This window comes from Mus caroli, chromosome 7 (assembly GCF_900094665.2).
Source record: "Mus caroli chromosome 7, CAROLI_EIJ_v1.1, whole genome shotgun sequence".
NCBI lineage: Eukaryota > Metazoa > Chordata > Mammalia > Rodentia > Muridae > Mus > Mus caroli.
Window position 1 is genome coordinate 69,576,838 of NC_034576.1, and position 26,189 is coordinate 69,603,026.

At 47.3% G+C, this 26,189-nt stretch overlaps 1 protein-coding gene across 1 annotated transcript in view; it reads left to right on the forward strand.

Moving 5' to 3' along the window:
• Positions 1–817: 817 nt before the first annotated feature.
• Positions 818–26,189, forward strand: part of Adamts17 (ADAM metallopeptidase with thrombospondin type 1 motif 17) — a 303,015-nt gene continuing 277,643 nt past the window's right edge. The window contains exons 1-3 of the mRNA XM_021167985.2: positions 818–988; positions 1,325–1,695; positions 10,834–10,999. Coding sequence (XP_021023644.1) covers positions 913–988; positions 1,325–1,695; positions 10,834–10,999 — 613 coding nt within the window. The 5' untranslated portion in view covers positions 818–912. The remainder of the gene's footprint in view (positions 989–1,324; positions 1,696–10,833; positions 11,000–26,189) is intronic.

Consider the following 26,189-nt stretch of genomic DNA (forward strand, 5'->3'; position numbering starts at 1 on the left):
AAAGAAGCCAATGAGATTACCCGTAGGGGTCCGCTAGGGATAATATCTGGCTAGATTCTGCTGGAAAATTGAACACTCATTCTGTTCCTGAAAGGCTGGGTTCAAGCCTCTCAACTCTCCAGGGTCCTGCGATGCAAAGCGCAGCTAATATACCTCCCTAAACACACCTGACCTAAAGTCAGGATCACAGACACAAGGCACGGCTCTGACAGAAACTTAACTGTCCAATTTAAGCAAGCTCCTTACATTTTCTTCTTCCCAGTTTCCCAGTCTTCAGGGGAGTGTTATCATGCTCTCACCTTCCTGGCTTCTGTGAAAGTATAGACTGCAAGAAGTCTGCGGGGTGTGGACAAACACCATAAATATAGAAGTCAGGCATGAATTCAGGTGTGCTAGGAACACTGGGCTGCGTCTTTCCAGCCCAAAACTAATCAAAAATAGGAGTCACTTCAATACATAGACATTTTCTTTTTCTTGTACTGAACTGGTACTATCTTCCTAGGAAGCCTCAAAGGTGATCTCCCAACTGTGAACAAACTGAAGACCAGGCTGGAGTCCTCCTGGCTGCTCCAAGATCCTGCAGCTGAGCCGGCTCGCGCCTGCCACCTGCTGTCACAGCCTACCTACTGCCTAGAAACCACGTGTAAGAAAGTGCTTACAACCTAACTACGCACGTTGGTTTCGACCGGCCCTAACCAATACGGACAGGGAAGGCGGGGCAGAGAAAAGCAAAAGCCCAATCACCGCCTACTTTCCAAGGAGAAGGTGGGGCTTAGTATTTACCATGTTGGGTTTGTCCGCAGCGCTAATTACTTTTTCCAAAGGCTGCAGGGCTGCACTCCGGCTGGCTTCGCCGCCTCGCGAGTCCCTGCTCTGCCACTACAGTCTTGGGGGCTGCTGGTCCCGAGTACCATGTGTGACGGCACCCTGCTGCCCCCTCTCGTCCTGTCCTTGCTGCTGCTGGTGTGGGGGCTGGACCCGGGCACAGGTAGCGTTCCTAGCTCTCGCGGCCACCTTCCCGGTGCCTTTCGGAAGCATCCCGGCGCCGGGGTGCATAGGTGGACCGCTGACAGCATCCCTGGAGGAGGAGAGTGAAGGCCGAGGCCGGAGAACTGGTCTCTGGTTCCCTCTCCGCACGCGGGTGGCGAGCTGTCCCCCGGTGCGATCGAGTGGCTTCGCCAGCTTGGAGAGGCCCGGCTCGGGGAGGGAAGGGAGTGTGGGGTCACGGCTGCGCGATACCCACGGAGCCTTGCGAGTCAGCGCCGGAGCGGCCGGCAGCCCTGGTGGCCAGGCTGGTGCTGACGCGTGTCCTCTCTTCCCGCAGCTGTCGGCGACGCGGCGGCCGACGTGGAGGTGGTGCTCCCGAGGCGGCTGCGCCCGGAGGACGTGCACCTGCAGTTGCTGCCGGGAGCAGCGGGGCTCCGGCGGTGGCGGCGACCGCGAGCATCTCCAGGTGGCCATCGAGCAGGGCAAGGAGAGCGCGCCCTGCTACTGCACCTGCCGGCCTTTGGGCGCGACCTATACCTGCAGCTGCATCGCGACCTGCGCTTCCTGTCCCCAGGCTTCGAGGTGGAGGAGGCGGGTGTCTCAGGGCGCAGCGGACACCCTGCCGAGCTGTGCTTCTACTCCGGACGAGTCCTGGGCCACCCGGGCTCCCTCGTCTCCCTCAGCGCCTGCGGCGCCGCCGGCGGCCTGGTATTGCCCGCGCCCCCTATGGGTCTGCCTTGCCCAGTCTGTTACTTCTCCTGGGGTGGTCCCGCGGAGGGCTGGGCGGGAGAAGACCTACCTCCCCATCTCCTTCACTTGGCCCTTTCAGACTGTGCCTTCCTAGCAGAGAGAACACAGGGGAAGGCCTGTTATTGTCCTGGCTTCTGTTGTGTCCTGAACCTGGCCGAGGTGGGGTTGCATTGAGAAATTAGCTATAGCTCACCTAGAGGAGAGAATATGAACCTGTCGTTCCCACTCTGACAGCATCAGCACAGGTGTGTATGTTTTCTGCACGTTATGGGGAAGCTCTAAAGTGTTCATTCCCTCTGTCTAGGAATGGGGTATCTAAGCACTTCCCTTCTGTCCCTTGAGCCTTCTTACATTAGGAGGGGACCCCAGGCAGGCCGTGGTTAGTCTCACTTTTGCTAGCTGAAAAGGTAAGACCAAGAGAGGAACTGTTGTCAGTATCTCTAGTGCCTTACTCCACAGTAGGTATTTATTTATCTGGATGCACCCTGGGTGAGAATTGTGGGGTGCTCATCTGCCCCAGGGTAAAGCCTTGCTCTTACTCTTTTTCTTCTCGAAGACCTTGCCTCCACTTGTTGAGACACCTGTGACAAGTGCACGGAGAGGCACAGAAGTTTGGGGTGGTTTTGCTGTCTTTGTGCTCACACTTGAGCACTTGGCTACGTTGGTGCCCAGCCAAGTTCTTCTCTGCTTCTCCAGGGTGCCCCCAAGAAGAGCACGTGGCTGGCAGATGGTTTGCCCTCTCCCCCCCCCCCAAAGCCTGGCATCACTCAGTTTGCAATGTCTGTGCTGTTTCCCTACATTTGTCACAGCAGACCTCTGGGATAGTGGTTTCTGATACTGTGTTTTGGCAGCCCACCCTGGGCCAGAGAAGCCACCCCTTCACTTGCTTTCTGTCACCACCTACACAGCCAGGAGCACAGCGTGAAAGCCCGAGACTCCGAGATTTTGCTTGATACTTCTGCTTTCTTAGTACTGGGTCAGGGTTGGGGGACCTGTGGATGTAATTTCGGGGGAGCAACCTAATTTTCAGGAATCTTTAAAGGTCTCATTTCAGGGTATGGGTTACTTTTGTTTAGCTGGGAGACATTGGCAGTCTTGGCAAAAGAAGGCAAAGCAGATTGTGGTGGGGCCTGGTAGGTGTTAGCGTGGAACGGGGGACAATGGGTGTGGGCTGTGGGCGAGGAGGCTTAAGTGGAGTGAGAAAGGCTCAGATCACTGTAGGACTCGGGTCAGCGCTGTATCATGTTCTGGGAGGGACTCAAAGGCCCACATCATTTCTCCCATTTTTTTGCCAAAGTGTTTCAAGTCTAGGTCACATCCCCGTACGGTGCATAGAAACATCTGAATCCCATTTGCTGCGGTTTCGTGAGTTTCTGGAGAGGTCAGAGTTTATACTTCTTGGTGTAAAGTTTCCAGCGAGGAGCTATCTGTGAAGGAGCCCAGGCTGGAAATCTGGAGAACATTGATGTAGAGTCCTCCCAGAGTGGTTGCTCAGCCTCCTCTCATGGCATCTGAGCCAACTTTTCAGGAAGACTGCGCTGCCCTTTGGCACCATGTGAGGGCGCTGTGCCTTAGAGAAAGGAACCCGGCCAAGACTCTTGAGTTCACCCCAGCGGGTTGCGGGTGGAATTCTAAGTCTTTAGATTTTTCAATTCCAGTTGAGGAGACACTGCTGTTGTTTAGTCTGCCTTACTCATCCTGTTCGTGCAAGCTGCACATTGGACACTCTCCTCGAGTACACGTAGGCAGAGGCTGAGAGCGAGAGGGAAGAGACATGACTGGGAGCCGGTCTCTTAGCATAAGCTACTTGAGATTGGCCTGCACCCCACCTTTGGCTTGGTTGTCCACCCAGGTGGGTGGTAAGTTGTGCTAGGTCCCTTGACTAGGCCAGAAGCTCTCTGAAGTGTGCAGTTATGAGTGTGTTTGCCAGGATAGTCCCAGCTACCAGACATGGGTAGAGGACGTGGTCCAGAAGATAGCTCTTGTTAGCTGTTGGGTGGAGGTATTCCAAAAGCCTTCTTGTCTCCAAAGACTCACGTTGCGCAGAGATTGGCAGGCTTTTCCCAGAAAGTGAGTATTTTACACTTTATGAGCCATCTAGTCTCAGTCATGTCTCTCAGTGCTGCCCTTTTTGAGTGACAACACCTATGGGAGGTGTATAAATATGTGGGTATGGCTCTGCTCAACCTCCTCTATCCTGGATGCTGGCTAGTATTTCGGTCGTTAGTACCTTTTGCCATGGCTAATGCCTACAAATGGCTGTGTCTTCACAGGGGCAGGACTAGTGTACACTCTGTCTGTCTTCCTTGCATTTGTGCAGTCTCTGTGCTCAGAGATGCCGGGAGTCTGTTTAAGGGGAGAGCTACAGTGCCAGGACAGAGCACTGCTAAATTGTTTATAGGGCACAGAGTATAACTCACCCCCTTCCCCCGTGTTGGCAGCAGGCAGAGGTGTGGGCCTGTGGTGTTTCCCCTTCTCTGTCTTATCAGGAAGAGCTATGCCAGCTGCACTTTTTGGATCTTCAAAGACCCCAGGCTCAAGGATGAATTGTTTTCTGTTTCTGCTGCTTCGTTTTATTTACATTTCACAGAGTCTTTAGATGTAGCGTAGTTTTGGAAGGATTCCTGTAACCATGGAATCCGAAAGCAATGAGCTTTAGGCTGGTGGAGAAGGTATCTCCTCTAATGAATCTACCCAAGCCTCCTGTGACCAGCATCGGGCGATGGAGGACCAGCAGAATTCCGAATTGAACTTCATGGATAGGCAGGGCAGTGGGGGCAGGGGAGGGAAGCTTCATTATCCAGCTATCTGTGGTTGGTCCGTTGCAGCAAAGGTTCTGCATGGCTCGTCTGAAGTGAGTAGGCAGAATGACTGTTCGAGGAATGGGGAAGGAAGGCTGAAGGCTGCTGTTGGGTCTGATGGACTGAGTAGTGGCTACTCTGAAACTCTGCAGATCTGACTCTGTTCACTCTATTGTGGTCAAGGATGTGGCCTGCAGGGGTACACTGTATGTGAGCTGTGGGGGCAGAGAGGATACCAAATCATTCCGGCTGTGGAATATTAAGTAGCCAGGCCCGTTTTCAAAGCCATCCCAGAAGGACCAAGAAGAATAGAGTGCCCCTAGGTGTGCCTCTTCTGAAGTCACCTGCACAGCATGGTGTCTCCATCATGCAATCTAGACACTGAGTTAGTTATCTTGGTGACCACCTTTGCTCTGGCTGGTCAGCAAAGAGAGCACCATTTTTGTGACCCCCCAATGGGCATGGGTAGGGGTGAACCTTTTACAATCTCTTGGAGCCATTAGAGGGTATGTGCTTTAGTTTTTAGGGGAGGAAGTGTGAGTGGATAGGGAAGGATGGGGACTGAGGCTTCTTAGCCAGTGAGTTCTCCAGCAGCAGCTGAGGTTACAAGAGAGAGTCTGGAGTGTTGTTCTAAGGAGGGCAGCTGGCAGTCACATGGCCCTTGGAATAAGGAGACGGGGTTGAGATGCTGGCCTTGCACTTTATGAGATAGCATTATCCAGCTGTCTGTGGTTGGTCTGTTATTAGATTGCCCGGTTTTCTAATGAAAACTCTCTTCATCAAGTACATCTGAGTAGGACTTAGTCTGGACAAAATTCTTAAAGAGTATGGCGACTTCTCCAAAGGAATCAGATAGACTAAACTGTATCATTATCATTATGCAAGTTATCACTATGTTGACACAGGCAGAGTGAATTCATATCACTGAAGAACTGGTCATGTAAAGCATGAATATGTTGGGAAATTCAGGGCACATTCTTAGGTCTTCGAAGAAGGGCAAAAGACTGCTGTGAAGTTTGAAGCCGAGGATGGACAAATTGACCAGAATTTGACTAGAAAACTCCAAGGGCTCTGGCCTCCTCTTGGGAGAGCATTCACACAGCCTTCAGTGTGACCTCTTCTCCTCTGACCTCTCTTCCCCTCCATGTTCTTTGTACTTCTAATTGTCCAGCTCAGGAGCTTCACCCATCTACAGCTTCCCAGAACTTTCTAGAACCCCTTAGGATGCCAGGCTCTGACTCCGTTCTGAGCATGTCTGGGGTGGGGGTGGGGCTCAGATTTCTTTTTGGAATTCTGCCAAGTGGCATCATTTTTCTAGAAAGAAAACAATCAAGGTGGGATGGTGACTCAGAGTCTTCTTAAACCGACTGCGTTCTCATGTGCGCGTGCCTGTGTGTCTGTTCATGTGTGTGTGTGTCTGTGTGTGTGTGTGTGTATGTATGTATGTATGTATATGCATGCTGAGATTACATGCCCTCCCCTTTACATAAGTTCTGAGAATCAAACTAAGGTCTTCATGCTTGCACGACTATCTCCCTACTAAGCCAGTTTCCCAGTCCCTTACTGCATCCTTGAAGCATATTCCCCAAATGCTGAATGGCAACAATGGCCTGACCTTAGCTGTGGACGATGGGAAATGTCCCTGCAACCTTTATATCTGAACCGGTCACCATCACTAGCTGGTTTTTCTTGGGGGGTGGGGTGGGGTATACTTTTCTGCTCAGGAATGTAAATGCACTGTTAAAAAACCAAATCACCCAAGCTGCCTGGTCATTTGGGACTGTGACCTTGAACGAGTTCTTGACTCTTTGGAAGCTCTCCTCCATTGAAGCCATCCAAAGGACAAGTGACACTGGCCTTGCCCTGCTGTTGATGGAATGGAGGAAGATCTATCTGTAGAATCTTTCAGCGAGAGCCTGGCATATTAAGACATTAAAACCAGGTTTCTCCTATAGCCCCTATGAGTTATCGCCAGTTATATATCAACCAGTCAGCATAGCTGATCGAGTAAATCACCTCTCCACACCTGCCGTATGCAGAATCCTTGGGACGAGCCTCAGAGATAAATGCAACACAGCCCTGTCTGAGAAGATGGCCCCCATGCGCGTAAAGAAGGAAGGCTCACTGAAGCCTTGGGGGAAGGGGAGCCTGAGGAGCAAGGGAGATTCTGGAAGATGGGAACTGGAGCCAGGCAGGGCTGAGCCTCAGTGAGGCAATGGGGGATGAACTGAGTGGACATGTTAGGATGTAACGGTAGCATGTGAAAATTCCCATAGAACAGTGGTTCTCAGCTCTGAGCTGAGCAGAGACCCTGCTGGGCTGGTTAAACTGACCACTAGGCTCTACCCATGGACCATTTGTGGGTGCTTCTGCTGCTGCTGCTGTTGGCCCAGGTTTACACTTGGGCCAAATGGTGACAGAGGGAGGACTGTGTAACAGTCGTCTGGGACATCCCGGTGAGAACATAGTGGGGAGGGCTGGAGGAGGGACCTGTGGGATGACATGCTCAAGCCTTTGATGGGGAAGATGACCATGGGGAGGATGACAGCCACACAAGGGAGTCTTCACAGAAACCTTTCAGTCCTTATTAACTATCTGACTGCAGTAAAGGTGAGGTCCCATGAGATCGGATAGCTGAAGTACAGCGGACCTGTTCCATCCCTCCTACACTGTTCTTTTCCTGCCCCAGTGGAAGGAAAGCTGAATATGGGATCTCCTCCCCCTAAAAAGATGCCCTAAAAAATTCCTTTCACTAAAGTAAAGGATTTCAATTATGTGCTTGAAGGGTTTCTCACCAGACGGGCACCTGCAGCTCTAAGACCCTCCATCTGTGCTGGCTGCACCGTGATTTCCACACACTACATGGGAAGAGGAACTGGCTTTGAAGGTGCTGGGGACTGGAGCTGGCTTTGGCCTCCCACAGTCAGAGTGCTTCCACAAGAACCCAGCCTTTCATTAGAGCCGAGGGCCAGTTATTACAGAAAGCATGCCTGACACCTGAGCCTCGTGCTGCCCACCTCTCCCCTTTACACACTCTGAGCAAACTCATTTTCGCCTCCAAGTGGGGAGGGAGAGGGAGAGAGGACAGAATGAGAGAGGGGAGAGAGGGGAGAGGGAGGGAGGGAGGGAAGGAAGGGGAGAGAGAGAGAGAGAGAGAGAGAGAGAGAGAGAGAGAGAGAGAGAGAGAGAGAGAGAAAAGCTGGGCTCTCCTGCGGTTTACACAGTGCCACTCTGAGATAGTCTCGTTTAGGCAGTAACATCTGTGAGTTGATCTTGGTTGGCAAAGGTTCTAATAAAATGGAGACCTTGAACTCTGCTCAGAGCTGGGAGTATGTTGTCACACTGCATGCTGGGAAAGATTCGGGGTTGTAGGTTCTCTGAGGAGCTGATCTGAGGTACTCTTCCCGTGTGGAACCTAACGATCTTATTTGGCTCGAAGAAAACCTATCTTATTTGGACGGTCCCTGGCTTGTGGCAAGCTGCAGTGTTGCGGTGTTGTTCTGAGGAGAGTATTCTCAAACTGCCCACCAGACCAGTACTGTCTGTCACTGTTGGGGGACTTGCTAGAAGGGCTCATTGTTGAACCTACCTCAAGGTTTCCAGGTGACCCTGCTAGATAGGGCTTGAACCCCTGGGCCAGTACGATGTCGATTTTTCTTTGTGTGAGATATGAGCACATGCTTTGGGGGTCAAAGGTCAACCCCGGCTATCCTTAGATACAGTATACCTTGCTTTTTTTATGAGACCGGGTCCCTCTCTGGCCTGAAATGCACCAAGTAGATTACACTGACTGGCTAGTGAGCCCCAGGGACCCTCCTGTCTCCGCCTCTTCTCCAGTGTTGGGATTATAAGTGAGTGTACCATGCCTGGCTTTCATGCTTCTGTGGCAAGCTCTTTACCTACCATGGCTTTAGACACGGGGGGTTGGGGGGGTGGGGTGGAGGTGTGGGGAGGGAGGCGAAGATGGATATGTATGTGCTTGGCTTCCGAAGGTGGCTCTACCCAGTCTGAACCTGTGCTGGGCGAGGCAGGCCTGAGCTGTGTGGCTCAGGAGAGGGGCTGCTGCAGGGATCAGCATTCGGAGTGGACCATTTCACCTTTGGCCGCTGCAGTTTCTTGTGGGAGGTTTGCCTTGTTCTGTGGCCGGCATATAAGGAAGAAGAGTCACAGAAGGCATCCCGGGCAGGGAGGGCCAGCTACTTCAGCACAGTCAGCATTGCTTCCAGGGAAAGCTCTCTGCATGACCCCCCATTTGTATTTACACTATTAAAATGACAGATTAACCTGGGTGCATTGGTGCACATTTTTAATCCCAGTACTCTGGGGATTTCTATGAGTTCTAGGCCAGCCAGGGAGGTCCTGTCTCAAAAAGAGCCCCCCTCCCCCCCAAAAAAATGACAAATTAAAAATACTAGTTTTTTAAGTTTTCCATTTGATTCATAAATCTTATTAGGTAGTAAGTATTTACACTCACTGTTAAGCGGATCATGATTTATCTTTAGGCTCATTTATAAATGTGATTTTTCACTTTAAATATTCAGTGCTGCCTTAGAAATTTAACATCCAGTTTTGTTTTTAATTTCTCTTGGCTCTCTGAAATCAAGCCTTTCAGTAGTTTGAGATTTATATAAGCCCTTCTTTTAAGCCTAACAACCCCACCTTACAAACACAAGAAGGCCTGAGGTCTCTTCACACACCCTGATACTGTTTCTAAGATGACCATTTGAAATTAGGATACAAAATCAATTCCATCAGACACTCTCTTGGTTTCTCTCAAATGCTGCATGTTTGGGGTGGAAATTTATAAGCCATCCTCCACCCCCTAGTAATTAAAACGACGCATGGGAGTGGTTCCTTTGTCTTGGTGTTTCTTTTTAAATATCCTCAAAGAAGAACAAGCTACACTTTCTCACTAGGGATATAGTGTTCTGGCTCAGCAGTTTGAAAGGTGCGTCCGGTCCACAGTGGACCACCACACTAACTCTGCACTTTGGCGATAGATTCTCATTTATCCCATGTTAGGCTCAAACTCTTGATCCTCCTGCTTCAGTCTCTCAAGAGCTGGGATTATGAGTATGTACCACCACACCTCGCTCAAATAGACCGCTGAGATTTACTTAACGTGTATGGCTGTTTTGTTTGCATGTATGCCTATGCACCCCATGTACACCGTACTCAAGGAGGCCAAAAGAAGGGGTTAGTTCCCCTGAAACGGGAGGTAACAGACAGTGGGAACCACCAGAGGGGTGCTGGGAGCCAAACCCAGGTCCTCTGCAAGAGCGGCTGCTCATAAGCTCCTAGCTGAGGCATGCCCCCTCTCAGCACCTCGGGTGGACTTGAAAGGGGGTGCTTTTTTTTTTAGGGCTTCAAATACAGCTCAGTTGTAGAGTACTTGGCTCGTATGGCACTGTTCGTGCAAGGCCTAGGTTCAACCCCAGCCACCACCACCTCCCCTGTGTGTGTGTGTGTGTGTGTGTGTGTGTGTGTGTGTGTGGTGTGTGTGTGAGTGCATATGTGTGAGTATAAGAGAGGGACGGGCAGGAGGGAAGAGAGAGATATTAAATGATGCAGGGCTGGCAAGACCGCCCAGTGGGTAAAGATGCTTGCCAGCAAGCCTAACATGGTAGAAGGAAAGAACTGACTCCCAGAAGTTGTCCCTGACTTTCTCATACATACATGTGCGTGTGCGTGCGTACGTGCGTGTGCGCCATCTTTTCTGAAAGCAAGCTTGGAAAATAGATACTGGTGATGACGGCATCCCACAGCAGTTTCAATCCCACTGCGCTGGTTTCATGACAAGTTGACACAAGCTAGAGTCATTTGGGAAGAGGAACTGTCAACTGAGAAAATGTTCCTTGAGATTAACCCTGTGGGCAAGTCTGTAGGGCATTTTCTTAATTAGTCATTGGTTGAAGGAAGGCCCAGCCCATTGTGTAGGCTGAGCAAGCTAGTAAGCTCTGCGTGGTCTCCCCAGCATTTCCTACCCCGACTTCTCTTGCGAATGCTGTGATCTGCAGTGGGAAGTTAACCCTTTTCTACCAAGTTGGTTTGGTCATGGTGGTAGTGTATTATCACAGCAATAGAACCTTTATCTAAGACACCCACCCATCCAAACCCCCCAGCATAACTACTCAGTGAGATATTCTTAAGTCAGGTGGAGAGCGTCGTGGGGCTCAGCAGCAGACGGAAGTACAAGCCCAGACATGGCAAACCAAAGCATAGCCAATGTACTGCTGGGGCCACGAGCGTGCGTGAACGAGGATGACCAATGTCTTGTCTTCTCCTTTCTGGGCAGGTTGGCCTCATCCAGCTTGAGCAGGAGCAAGTTTTCATCCAGCCCCTCAACACCTCAGGGGGCCCATTCATTGGAAGAGAGCATCTGATCAGACGCAAATGGGCCTCCACCCCCAGCCCGGCTACGGAGGTGGAGGGACCCAGGCAGCGCTGCAAAGTAGTGACAGGTGAGTCTAGTCAGCAGAGGGGTTGGAATGCAGCCCCTGCACAGCTGACACTCTGTGGGTCACGTGGGCTGAGGTCGTAAGTGAAGACTTGGCCTTCTTGACACAGTCATGTGTCACATGGTGTCAGGGCCATGATTCTAAGAAGGCTTTTATTAGTCAATTTCCTTTCTGCATGAACATCATAGAGTTGTGGGCTTAGGTTAAGATGGCTACAATGTTGCCAGGTGGTAGAATCTTATAGGACCGCAGCAGCTGCATTTATCATCTGTTGTTAATAGAAACAGTGTTACTGGCATCTGAGGATATTTTGGAAGCAGTGCTCTTGTCCCCAAAGCCATTTTCTTTTGGCGTATGGTGGTGTTAACATTTCATGTGTAACTGCCCTTTGAGAAAGTTTTATTTCTGCAAGGAATGAAGGATAGCCTTGGAATGGAGCCCTAGTTCTCTGTTCTGTTTTTCCATGTCAGGGTTTCTCTGTGTAGCCCTGGCTGGTCTGGAACTTGGTTTATAGACTAGGCTAGCCTTGAATTCAGAGATCCTTCTGTCTCTTACTCTTGAGTGCTGGGATTAGAGGTGTGCACTATTATGCCTGGCTTCAGAGCCTTAGTTTTAAGCATCAGGAGCAAGTAGATACCAAGCACCAGATGGGCAGTATGGCTGGGATACAATGTTCCCTTCTGTGATGAGACCCCTCTGAACCTCCCTGAAAAAGTGCCATTTAGGGAACAGGAGCCGGGGAGGAGGAGATGACTTAGTTGGTAAAGTTCGTGGCACACAATCATGAGGACCTAGAACCCACAGAAAGAGCAGGTATGAAGGAGCACATCTGTAATCGCAGCACTGGGGAGCAGGGACAGGTGGATTCCTGGGTGTAGTTGCCGGCTAGCCTTGCTGAATTGGTGAGTCCCTGGTTCAGTGAGAGAATGTCTCAGAATGTAAGGGAGTGACTGAACGAGTTGCCTGATCTTGCCCTCCAGCATCCACACACATACACACACACACATATGTATGTACATACACACACATGCAGACACACTGAAAACATGCTTATATACACCCTGCCCCCAGTATCATTTACTTAGTGGTTCTCTCAAATCCTGGGCTAATTGGTCTGAGGTGTGACTTGGGTATCAGGGTTTAAAAACGTGACATCGAGTTTGGGTCCATTCTGCACCTCCATTTGAACAACTATGGGCTATCAGGTATGTAAGCATATCCGTTGTGTTACTAGCAGAGTGTCTGAAAAATGTTCCCTGGCCAAGTGGGAGAATCCGCATCTTCAGGTAGTGTCTCTTCCTGGCTGGGTCCCGCTTTCCTTGTTCAGAGTTTATCGGAAAGCTACACAGGTGTCCTGTGGCTCTGTTTGGTGTTCTAGTTTCCTTGGAAGTAAATAAGGGTTGCTTTGCAGTCTAGCTCAGCCATGGCCTGGGCTTGTTGTTTGGTTCCCTTCTTAGGCTGTTGGCCTGTGGCAGGGAGGGGTCGCAGCCAACTGGATGAGTGAGTCCACAGAGAGCGACTGCTGCCCCAATTACAGGGGTTTTCTTAATTGCTGTCCACACCCACATTCCAACAACTGTTGGGAACACAGACCTCAGTGAAACATTAATAGTCACTAAAATGCCCTTTAATGGGATTCAGGGGTTTTTGACTCATGGGTATGAACTTTATAGGCCAGTTTCATTGAACCATTTTTCCCCCCACCTCCCATTATCAGAACAGCTATTAATTGTTTGTCAATGTTGGTGTGGTGTCTGCAGCTGACCTGCTGCGCACATGGGTTCAGAGGCTGCGACTCTGCTCTGCTCTTTTTCGGTCCTGGTGGTATGTTAGCATCACCTGGAGAGTTTGGCCAACTGCTCATCTCTACCTGCTTTAGCTGGTCTGGAGCATGACCGGAGTATCTGACCATGCAACAGTCCCTCACCCAGCAGCAGGGATGCTCAGCCCTTTGATGTTGGGATATGATGTCAATCTGTAAGTGTGTTCAGAAGATCCATAGTTATTCTGTCACACATGTGGCCTGCAGGTTGGATGATCCCACAGAATAATACCCAATGGGAAAGCTGCATCTGTGGGCCATTGAGGGCGAGTTTTCTCAGCTGAGAACCATCACGCAGGGCCACACAGTGAAGTGAAGTGAAGGGCAGGTGGGTTTTATTCGCCTCACTCAAGCGAGCACCCATCAGCTGCCAGTCTGTGACCCACAGCCCAGGATGTCTGCCAGTGAGCTAATGGGATGTTTATCTGATGACCTGCTTCCATCCTCTTTGAGGGAATAACAACTAGAATTGCTGAGCAATTAACAAATGGTGCTGGTGTTTGCGTTTTTGTGCTCACAGCTAATTTTGGAACACATTCTGAGACTGTTTAGCTATTAATGGAGGAAATAAAATGGGGAGTCAGGGTGGGGCAGATGTGGTAGAGACTAAGTTAACCGCTGCTATGCAGGCTGCAGAGAAATTTTCCCTCATGACTTATACCAGCTTCCTCTGAGGTGCAGGCGTGCTTGTATGCGACACAGGTTACAGTCTGAGGTAGGGACGTGACACTGGAGACAGAAGTATACCATACTTTGGCTCCTTTCTGTTTTGCGTGACATCCTTAGTCCACGCCTCTGCTGTGTTGAGAAAGATGTTGGCCTTTTATTGGTCTTAGCTAATAAGACTTTTCTTATTTGGATTAGCTTTTCTAACCCTGCGCTTTAGAACTTGGAGAAAAATAACTTCCTGGCACACTAGCAAAGAACATTCTTGAAGTTTTCTATGAAGGTTGATCAGATTAATCTGAGCTTCCCAGAGTAACATAGTCTATCTAGATGAAATAAATGGCTATAGATTTCACCAACAGCGAACCTAGATTGATCCTTTCTTTACTGCTCGGTTCTTAGACTTGACCCCAGACTGGCCTGACTGGTTTCTTTGGGTGAGGAGGAATCTAACAGAGCTACCCTGAATCACTGAACCTACCTGAGACATGAGCTTCAGTGACTATCTAGTAGCTTGTGTCTGGATAAGATAGGAACTAGAGGGAGCAGTACAGCCAGTGGTCACCGGCAGGCAGGAGGAAGGGCCTCCTTCTCAGAGATACTGTTGGGCTTGGGGAAACCCTAGTGGGCTCCTGGTAAAGGCTGGGGCTGGTTCTTTACCCTTTAGGCATTTCTTCATGAAGTAGACTCCTAGTTTTCAATATGGCAAGAAAATATGGGATCTGCAACCTTTTTTATTTGGGGTACCATCATGAAGGCCTTTGGCTATTCTCGAGAGCTGGAATGGTACTTCAGACACGTGGACATGCTCTGTGAACTTGACAATTGAACAACCTCCCTGCTTTGTCTTTTCTTCTGTGCTTGCTTGACTTCCTCACTGTCGTCAGTGTCGCATGAAGGCGGCAGAAGTCAAGACAGACAGTAGTTTACAGTGGGGTATTTTGAGAGGAGGGATTCCAGCACCGTATTGAGCAACTATGAGCTCATTAGAATATAGGTTTGCTCCAGAGTGGGGGACTTCACAGCGCTGAGTGATGTTTTCAAAGTTCTTATCATTTCTTTGTGAACCTTTTCTAGTATTGTCTGGTGCACACATAGTAATAAAAGTCATTTTTGATGAGTGCCTAGAAGATAGCACAACTTTTCAGAAATTTTATATTGCTAATTGGTATAAAAATTTGCATTTCTAATCCTGCATATATATGGTATATATACATAGCTGGCCAGGACTTGGGCTTTATCTCAACGAAGATTCATTAGTTAGAAACAAAGGTGATCAAACTGGCTCAAATACTAAAACATTGGCCTGAGCTTACAGGGTTGATGGGTAAAGCAAGAGGCTGGGCTTCAGGTTTCGCTTGACCTAGCTCATCTTTATGTAATCTCTTTGTTCTCAGCAATCCGTGTCAGCTGACAAAGGCAGCTCCAATGGGGGTAAGGCCTTCTACTGATTGAGATTTGAGGAAGGCCAGCTTGCATTACTGTCAGTTTGCCACTGCATTCAACTATGTGGAGTCAGAATCGATCATATCTGCTTCAGGAAGAGTGTCGATCCTATTCCCCACGTGACTGTGGGCTACTACTCTGCCTGCTGTCCCTGGCCTGAATTCCTGCAAGCCACCACGCTCTAGGCTAACGTATGGTAGTGTAGATTTATATGGCATCCTACCTTGGCCTAAGCCAGCTTTCCAGCTCCACAGTTGATATATATGGTTGATTTTTTCCTGTTTCCACAGTGAATAATTTAAGCTGATCAGCTCCTCTCATCCACCTGGACCAGGGAGAAGACTGAGCTGGCCCTTACTCACTTAGGAAGGGCCAACTCCTCTGAGATGGCTTCCTCTAGACCAGTGGTTCTCAGCCTGGGGGACTGAAGGACCCTTTCACTGGGTTGCCTAAGATCATCATAAATACCAAATTTTTACATTACAATTCATAGCCGTAGCAGAATTACAGTTATGAAGTAGCAAAGAAAGTAATTCGAGTCACCACAACATGAGGAACTGTGTTGAAGGGTCTCAGCATTAGGAAGGTTGAGAAGAACCGCTGGACTTGACTTTGAGATGTTAACTCATTGGTGAGGTTTTATTATAATAAAATAATAATAATAACAAATAGACAATGTATATGATTTTTCTCTGATTTTGCCCAGTGTTCATTGTTAGGAGTAGTGGTCTTTCATGTTCTGTATCTTATCTGCAGTAAGAAATGGATGGAGAGACTGGGAGGTGGCTCACCAGGCAAAGCCTTTGTCATGCAAGAATGAGGGGTGGAAGTTTATCCCCAGCACCCAAGCTGATGCAGGATGCCCATGGTAACCTGTGAGACCAGCTGTATTGATGAGCTCTGGGTTCAAGTGAGAGATCCTGCCTCAGATATAAGGTGGAGGGCGATTGGGGAAGCTACCCTATGTCACTTTTGGCCTGCACACTCACATATATAGACATGCTTGTACACTCCTCCACATGTATCCACACGCATGCAAATTGCACATATCCCATTACAATACATATTCCAAAAATGGAATTAAACTGGTATTTTGAGTTTCTCCAACTCAGTATTTGATATACCTATTTGCATATAATTTGCAAAATGTTTTTCTGTGAACACTAATTGCAGATACTAATGTTTAATAATTATTATGCTACAAGAAACAGAAGGAAGACTTGAGTCAGAAGCTCAATTCTAGTTCCCTTTAGTGAGACTTATCTTAGTGCACCTCTGTCTCAGGCTGCTGGGACTTCTATAACAAAATGTCACTGGAGTGGGGCTTAAAACCTCTCCCCAGTTGTGGAGGCTGGAAGTCCAAGGTCAGGGGTCGGCCAGGTTGGTCTTTCTGAGGCTCTGAGAGGCACAGTTGTTGCAGACCTTTCTCCTTAGTTCTTAAATGCCTATCTCCCTACTGCATGTCTTCTTAGGGACCCACTTTGGTGACTTCATGTGAGGCAGTGGGGGGTTGGAACTTGGGGATTTGGGGACAGGAAACAATTGAGTTCCTCCCGGACTCTGTTTTTATTTTTTCTCATCTGGAACATGAAGATAACCACAACATGCAGTTTACCATTCTGTACAGAAATGATGATGGCCATCTTGCTTGCTTCTCCCAGTTGTTGGCCAACAGTGCCAGTGATGGGGTTGGTACCACTTCCATTGCTGAGAGATGCGGCTAAGGGCATCTCATGGTGCCTGGCTGAGAAAGAAGTGTAAGTGCAGATACCATGGTTGGCATGCCACTTCCTCCATGTTTCCTTTGGAGATCTCGGAGAAGTTTGGAACAGCAGCCTCTCTGGCCTTCCTTTCCCTCTTCTATGACAGAACGGTGTCTTCCTGAGCTCTCAGGAGTACCCAGTCAGTGTGTACTGGCACTTAGACACTAGTAAACAATTGGCCATTTCTGCACCTACCATGGTTAGATTATCTATATGCTCATTCTTCATTGTCAAGACACCATTGCTCCAGTGTCCTGGTTCTAGATTCAGGCCAGGGAGGGGTTTCTCCAGAGCACTGAGTGGGGACCCAGAGGTTCCCATGACTACAGTTGTTCCTGACATCCTTCTCAGAAGTAAATCCACAAAACAAAATAAAACAAAACAAACAAAACCCAAGGTTTTGTTTTTCAAGACTGAAGTGTTCCCCTGAAGGTCCCAGGCTTGAGTTTTCCCCTCACTAGCCCTCTGGTCCCTTCCAGCCTGGTTGGGGATAGGAGACTAAGGAAATAAACAAAGAGAGTGCAATTTAATTTTAGTATTGGAACATCAGGCACAGACACCACCATCGCCCTGAAGCAAAACCAGAGAGCTCTCGGAGCATTTGCCGTGCTAATGTCTGGGTGCAATTGTTTCACAGAGAAGTGAATGTTCGAGGCCCTCATTCTCTGCTCGGACATGCTCTCCAGAAAAAGCTGCCACGCGATGCTGAAGTGGCTCCTTCACATCCTGCTCTCTTACAGAGTGCGCGCTGCGTGTTGTAGTTTCCACGTGTAAAGCCTGCGTAAATGCTTTCATATTGGGCAGCTTACATTTAGCGTTCACAGGAACAGCTTCCAGCCTTATCAGTGCTGATGAATGCAAGTCAAGCCCATTGGAGCCACTGCAGAAGCTCGCCTTCTAGTGTTTGCAAGGAATTGGCTTTCTCTCCCCTACTGCCTTTTACTTTCTATTTCTTCAATTGATAAGTTATGTATATTGTTTGATTTTTCTATGTGTTGTCAGTTTATTCTATGTTCAAATGGAGTCTCAGTGTATTGCCCTAGCTAGTCTGGCACTCTGGGGCTCACATGATCCTCCTGTCCGAGCTTCCAGGGCAGTTGGTACCATAGGCACATGCCATCATGCCTGGCTCTATTTATTTTTATTTGATTTATTTAGATAATTAAAGATTTATTTATGCATGTATGTGTTAAAACATACGTATGTATGTGTGCCTGTGTTAGTATACCTTCTTGCACATGTGTGGATATGTGTGAGTATGCTTATGCAAGCATGTGTATGTGTGTGTCTTTGTGTGTGTATATGTGTGTATATGTATGTGTGTGTCTTTGTGTGTGTGTGTCTTTGTGTGTGTGTCTTTGTGTGTGTGTATATGTATATATGTGTATATGTATGTGTGTATATGTGTGTATATATGTATGTGTGTATCTTTGTATGCGTGCATGTGTGTATATATATATGTGTGTGTATCTTTGTGTGTGTATATGTGTGTATACGTATGTGTGTGTGTCTTTTGTGTGTGTATGTGTGTGTGTGTGTGTGTAGAGGCCATGAGAGCATGCCAGGCATCTTCCTCTGTCATTCTCCACCTTTTCTTTTAGAAGCAGGGTCCCTTTTTCTGAGTCGAGGGCTTGCATTCTCTCAACTAGATTGGAAGCCAGCAAGCCCTGCCTTTGCCTCAGTTCTGGGTCTGGAGTTATCAGAGTATACAAGATGTCTGTCTGTTACCTGAATGCTAGTACCCCAACTTTGATCCCATATTTGTTCACAGTACTGAGCCCTTTTTTCCTTCCTGCCTGCCTGCCTTCCTGCCTTTTGAAAATATACTCTTTTTAGTCCTGTTGATTTCTCCTTCATTTCTTTCAGAATGCCTACAGAATTAAATTTTTATCTTTCAGAATCTTTTTATTTTTCCCTCTTGGGATAGGTCTTATTATATATCCTAGGCTGACATGGAACTTTCTATGTCTCCCTGACTGGCTTTGAACTGGTTATGCTCCTGCCTCTACCTCTTGCTTGAATGCTAGGATTCATGTGTGAGCCAGCTGGCTCGCTAGTCATTTTAATTTGCATATTTGAGATGATGCATTTTGCTTTCAGCTCACTTTTAGCTGCCGACGGCTTCTGACATGTACTGGTCTTAGTATCCAATTCTAAATGCTCCCCAGGTGCCACAAGGGCTTGTATGTTTATTTGTTTGCTTATTAGAGAAGCAGTACAATAGAGTGGTTAAGAATTTAGAGATGGGTCTACTGGGTTTGAAGGAATGGCTTTCTCCCATAGTAGCTCAAATGACCACATGGTATTCTTATAACCCACTTAGACTATAACCCGTACAGATTCTTAGCCATTTAAAATGATGATTTAGAATTCTGTGTATAGTGACTGGAGAGTATGCTCATGTGACATTTTTTTTTTCCAGTCTTTTTCGTAGGCCCCGTATCTCTGCCGAGGTTTTTAGTCTTTTCGTCCATCACGAGCACATTTTCCTTCAAATCCTTGGGCATGGTGATAATTGCTACTTGAGCATTCCTGCCCTAACATCTGGGACATTTGGTTTCCTATCCATTGTCTTTTCCTCTTGAAAGTAGGTCACATGCTCCCAATTCTTGGCATGTCAAGTAATTTTGGATTGTGCTCTGGATGTTGTAAACATCGTATTGTGGAGACATCGGGTTCTGTTCCTCTGGAGAATGTCTTAGTAGAAACAGTTTTACTGGACTCAGATTACAACATGTGTATCTTGGGTGGCAGCTCAAACCTCAGTTAGTTCCTTAAACAATTTCAAAAATGTGTTCTTTGAGAATGTGACACATGTATACAATAAAATAGGGTCATAGCCACGCCCATTTCCCTCTTCTGACACTCCCTCACTTCTCCCCAACACACACTCCACTCCCCGGCTTCATGTCTTCCTCCCCTCTTTTTTAAAATAGAGGATTTTTCTGCCAGCGAGGGGGTGTGTCTAAGCAATATCTAACCTACCCTTGGCCTCATAAGGTTCCAATTATAAACCAAAGTTTGAGTCCGTCTAAGTTCATCCTGGGAAAGCAACGTGCTTATTAAGGGTTGCTTACAAAGATTGGGTGAGAGTTGCAAACCGAAGAAAGGGCTACTTACTCTAAAGCAGCCACACTGGAAAGTCTGCGCCTTGTACGGATGATAGCTTTCCTATAGTTCCGTCCATGGGGCCCCTGCCTGGCCCTCCCCAGCCTCCCAGAGGCCACTTGCAATTAGGATAGGCTTACATATAACTGACTGGGAGGAGTAGCTGGCTACTCCCGGGAGGGTTCCAGTGGCCCTCCTCACAACCTCCTTTGATGATGGAAAGGCAGCGGTTAGCATGCCTGGTTGCGATAATCCCTTGCTAGCAGGCACAACTGAATCATGAAGATGCTGGCAGTCTGGTTCAGAGGAGAGTCCTTTAAAAAAACATTTAAAACAATGAAGTTTACTTTATGCATATGTGTATTTTGCTTGCATATATGTCTGTATGTACATCCATGCCTGGTACATTTGAAAGCGAGAAGAGAGTGTCAAACCTCTTGAAACTGGAGTTCCACACACTGCCATGAGGGTGCTGAGGCTCAAACTCAGATTCTCTGGACAGTAGCTGATGCTTTTAATTGCTGAGCCATCTGTCTAGCTCCAAAGGATACTTCCGTACATCGCTAAGTAAGTCCAATTAGTACTTCCCATGTGTGGGTAGGTGTAGGAGTACCTACTGAAGCATGGATAAGTTACCAGTTACCACTGATCTCCCACCACAGAAGAATTATTATTCTCACTCCCACTCATTCTTCAGTAAGAGGTGGGGTCTTATGAGTTTCTCTCCAAGCTGCAGGTTCAGCTGGCTTGAACCTGTGCAGAGAACCACACATCCTATGAGTTCCTGAGAGGAGCAGCCGTGTCTGATCCAGGAGAAAGTACTCCTTCCTGGTCCCCGCCTCTTCACGTGTTTTTATGCTTCCCCCTTCACCATGTTCCCCGAGCCTCCATGACAGTGAGATAAAGGTGCTCCACCTAGGACTGAGTACCCACAGTCATTCATTCTCAGCACCCTGATCAGCTACAAGTCAGTGCATTGACTCGGATTTGCACAGACTGCATCTCGAAAAGCATCTCTAACTGAGACCAAAAGCAGCTCAGGACTGTGACTATAAACATGATTTGAAGGCAATTTATCAGAGGACCATTTAGGTAAATAGTAATAGGTCCCACTCTGGGACCTCTGACCTTCCTAGCCATGCCTGTTTGTTCAGGTTTACAGCATCAGGCATAGATTACTTTCTATGGAGCAGGCCTGAAACCCAATCAGAAAACAGCCGATTGGTTCATACCTATCATGCCACTATTGCGTACATAGGTGATTCATACTTGGAGGGTCGGTATTGTTGCATGCAGGGTCCAGCACTGGGTAAGACCTTTGATGTCTTTTCTCCCCCAGCAGACCGGATAGAACCTTCTGGCACCGTGGAAGCTGGCTAGCAAGGAGGAGTTTTCCTGACTGATTTGAAATTGATTTCTCTATGTCCTGCAACCAAACTTTGTGTTGTCTTACCACGTGCTCTGGTGGGTAACCAAGAGCAGTGGTGATAGCCTGTGTTGCTTCGGAGCCTCTGGGGCTTCTGTGCTCAGTAAGTCATAGGGAGCTACATTCCTGGCACTGCAATTTTTATTTAATAGCCCATGTCTTCTGGTAGTATATTGTGTATCCATGCAGGGTACCTTCATTCAAATTCCTTTTGAAGAATTATATTTTGAAATTAGATTACTAACTAGTGGGTTTCTATTAGGCTTTTAAAAGCACATCCTTAGTATTGTAAGCGCCACCCAAGCCCACTCTATCAATTAACCACCCCATCCTTACTTAAGCCCTTATCCCCCAGAAGCCTCCTCTCATCCATGTCTCATATATCCTGCTGTCGTTCCGTTTACACTTCTGATTGGGCTGTAAAAGAGTTTGCACATGGCGTTCTCATACGCCTTTCAGTTCCTCTATCCTGAGCTGCCAGACTGTCCTTATAGGGTGAAACTTCTCCATAATGACTGGTCAGGGGTTGACCTCATTTTGTCCTCTGGCCCTGTAGGTTGCAAGGACTATAGGCTCTCAGCATACACCACATAAGCCCCTCCTATGCTGTTCTCTCTGACCCTGTGTTGACTCCCCCAGAATCTTTCTACATTGCCCGTTTTCTGATGCCTTCCTGTTTTGTGGGCCTTTACATTTTGTTCAAGTTTGGAGTTGTCTGCTGGAGGTTGGGGTCCCAAAGAAGCCTCTTGGCCATACTGTCTTTCATATAAGATGGATTCTTAAATCTTATAGATTTAGTTTAATTTCCAAATCTCTCTCTCCCTCCTTCCTTCTTTCTCTCCCCACCTGCCGTGTGTGTGTGTGTGTGTCTTAATCTAGAAAGTAGATTTATAAAACCATGTGTTTCTTCTCTGTGTTTGGACATATGCCATGACTTGTAGAGGTCAGAGGACAACTTGGGGACTTGGGGTTGTTGATTCTCTTCTCCCATGTGAGTCCTAGGATTCAAACCCAGGTTGTCAGGCTGGGTAGCTGTGCCTTTACCATCTGAGCCATTTTTTCAGCCCTGGCATTTTTGTTTTAATAAATGTGGCGGGTGGGTTGTTTTTTGTTTGTTTGTTTGGTTGGTTTTGGTGTGGGTGTGAGTATGTGTTAAAATGTATATTCTCTAATTTCTGTGAACAGTGTTCATTCGCTCAAGTTATCCTATTCTCGTTATTTTGAGAATGCCTGACAATATTTTGTGTGTGAGTGTGTGTGCTTGTGTGTATGTGTGATATTGTGTGCGTGTGATCTAAAGGTAACAACAATGACACTGACATAATGCATTGCTAGTGGAGGGAGGAGGAAGGATGGAGAAAACTTGGCTAAACTAATAGAAGGGGCAGCAGTGACACTACTACCACACAAACGGAGAAAAAAGATGGTACACGAAATAGAAAACAAAATTTAATATGGCATAAAGGAATTCAATATCACTGACACCATAAATACAAAAATATTCCCTTACCGCTGAACAGAGAGAATCCTGAATTGGGGTTTGTTCACAATTCAAATGATATTCCTTTATGTTGCTGTTGAAACAGGCCCACACCCACTCTATGGCTGAGTTGGGGACTGTACCAGAGCTCCTGCGTGGCGGGCAAGCACACCACCAACAGTACCACCTGCCCAGTGCGATATATACTGCCTTTTGTTTTCTCCTTTTATTTTTTTAAAGAATCATTTATTTCATATAGATGAGTGTGTTGCCTGACTGTATACCTGTGTACCCCATGTGTGCCTGGTGCCCACTGGGGTCATCAGAGAGCATCAGATCCACTGGAACTGCTATGAGTCTATGTGGGTGCTGAAGCCAAGCTTGGTCCCTCTGCTGCTGAGCCCCATGATGCTCTCCACCTGACCTTTTTTTTTTTTTTTTTTAATGCCCTCAGTCATCTTTATATTCTGTATTCTGGAGAACTCTTTCCCATTGGTTCCCTAGATCAGTAGATTTCTCCCTCACTGGATCTAAACTATTTGGTCTTTCCTTGGGGTTTTGATTTGAACAATTCTGTATGTCTCAAAGTTCTCTTTCTCTCCAGTTCCATCTCTTATGGCACCTTATTTCAGCTTTCTTTGACCTCTTATCACCATGCCGCATCTGAGCCTAGTCATATGATGTCTTTTTGAGTAATTACTTATGAATTTCTTGAGGCTGCTGACTGATGTCACACGTCCTCACTGGTCCTTGCCACTGGACAACATAACAAACAATGGATTCTCACTGTCTTGGCACAAGTATTTGAACATTTCAGCTAGTGGATTCTTTTCTTTTTTAAAGATTTATTTATTTTATGAGTACACTGTAGCTGTCTTCAGACACACCAGAAGAGGGCATCGGATTCCATTACAGATGGTTGGGAGCCACCATGTGGTTGCTGAGATTTGAACTCAAGACCTCTGAAAGAGCAGTCAGCAGATCACACCCCACTCACTCACTGTTCTGGGTGTGAAGTTTCTTTACATTTCTTATACCTGAAAATTTTGCCTTCTTTACATTGCATTTGCTAAAGTGTTGTTTTAGCCCTTTCTGTCTGCTATTACAAAATGTTATAACCTACGTAGCTTATGAATAATAGAGAGGACATCTGTTTCTTGGAGTTCTGAAATCTGGGAAGTCAAAGATGCAGGTACTGGCAGATTGGGTGAGTGCTGATGGGCTTTTTCAGAGCTGGTGGCTTGTCTCTGTCTCCTCAAACTGGAGAAAGAGGGTATTTATTTATTTATTTGCACTGGGGACAGGGCATTTTGTTTTAATCCGATCATTTATTTCACTTGGAAGGGCTCCACACTCAGAATCTAATAACTCCCCAAGCCCCCTACTAAAAGTTTGCAGTAATGATTAGGGGTACAGAGATATCCAGGCCATAAAAGTAATTAAAAGGTAAAAACTTACACCTTTAATCACAGCACTCAGGTGCAAGAGGCAGGAGGCTCTCTCTGAGTTCCAGGCCAACCTGGTCTACAAATCAAGTTCTAGGACAGCCAAGGCTGCTACACAAAGAAACCTTGTCTTGAAAAACCAAAACTTTTGAAACAACTTTTAAAAATAGTTTTATATCTTTGTTATTGTGAAGCTGCAATTTACGAGTAGCTACAATTCATGTCTGCTACTCACTACAGCCACTTGTGAGGCGAGGATGCTTATTAATAACCCTTTGGGAAGAGTAAAATTAAAGCCTAATTATATCCCTGTATACAATGATTGTTCTTGGCTGTTACTACCTCTGTCCCAGGCTTTATGACTGGATTTAGAGTATGGTGGACACTGTAAAGTAGATGCTGTCTGCTGCCTGCCTGTGTGGCCTGGGAGTGGATGCAGAGCTGGACCAGTGTTAGGTGCTTTGAATGACTCTGACTCTACCTTCTAGCATGTAGAAGCATGAACCAAGTCAGCTAACTTTTATTCCCTTTTCTGTTTTCTTACCTATTGAAGATAGGAAATAATTGTGTGTTCATATGTTTGTGTGTGTGCATGTGCTGATGGATTTAACCTGAGTGTCGGTACTCAGAAACCATCTATGTAGAACTGTTTTTGAGATAGGGGCTAGTGAACTTGGGGGTTGCATCACCGTGCCTTGCTTTTTAACTTGGGTCCTGGAGACCACAATCAGGTCCTCATGCTTCCATAGCAAGCCCCTTACTGACCGAACTGTCTCTCCAGCCACAGGAGACAATTTCCTAAATCTTTTACTTGATTGGTCCCTGGATGTTACAAGACTGTGCTCGGTCAAGCAGAAAATACTATGAAAACACACAGTTGCCTTTCCCTGTGAGGAAGGCGAACATGGATTCATTAAAGCTAAACCTAAGATGGTGATGGGGTAGAGGGCATTAGTGGGATAGGGGGCGTCTCAGGAAGAGGCAGGAGTTGCCCAGCACTTCCTAAAAGTCTCTCCCAGCTCCATCTCTCTGAGAGCAGATTTGTATACAAGAGCTAACAGACTGACAAAGAGGACCCATTTCCTGTGGCTCACAGCTCTGTGGGTCCCAGTCCATGGTTGTTTGGCTTTGTTGCTTGTGGGCCAGTGGTGACACATCATGGAGAGACATTGTAACTGAGTCAAGCCCTCCTCCTAATAAAGAACAAGAAGAAAGGAGGGACTTACCTTCCTCCTTGAAAACGTACTTCTAACGATCTCTAGACGTCCTATTCTTCCTCTCATAGGTTCCCTGACATTGCAATGATGCCACTTGGGTCCCCCAGACTCTAATGCATGGGCCTTTGGGAGGGGGGCATTCGAGATTCAAACTGTAGCACTCTTCAAGCCGGGATCTGGATTTATAGTCAAGGACTCAGCTTCCAGGTTTCTGGGCTGTTCTTCTGTGAATTGGGTAGGTTTCTAGGTATGAGAACTGCATAAGAGCAAAGGTCAATAGCTTGTGCTTGAGGAAGGGCCTCTGTCATCCTGAGATGCTATCATAGCAACCAGAAGAAAGGCAGTGAGGGGGCAAGCCAGAGGCCATGCTGTGGGAGGAGCAAGTGGGAGGAGCCATGAATGGACAGCACTTAGACCCCAACATCTGAAATGCTAAGAAAACTTATTTGAACGCTTCTCTGCAGTCAACCACTCATAATTGGTTCTTCCCCAATTTCTTTGTTTTTAAGATTGTGGTCATTTAACACAAGTGACCAACAGGTTTCTCTGAAGGCCTGCTCCAGCCATTGTAAACCTAAAAGGTTGGTGGGCCCATCTCTAACACAGCTTCAAGTATGCACCTGTGTGGGTCTTGACATCTGCTTGAGGGCCTGGCTTTCTGGGCTGATCCCTGGAACATGAGAAATGGCTGTTAGGTTCAGAGGCCATGTCTAAGTGAGTCTTTGTGCTGGGAAAGAAGTTGCATTCAAGACTTGGGGAGTCTTGGTTGGAAGAACTTTCTGATTCCCAGAAGTGTTGGTCGGGATGGGTAAAGGGACTG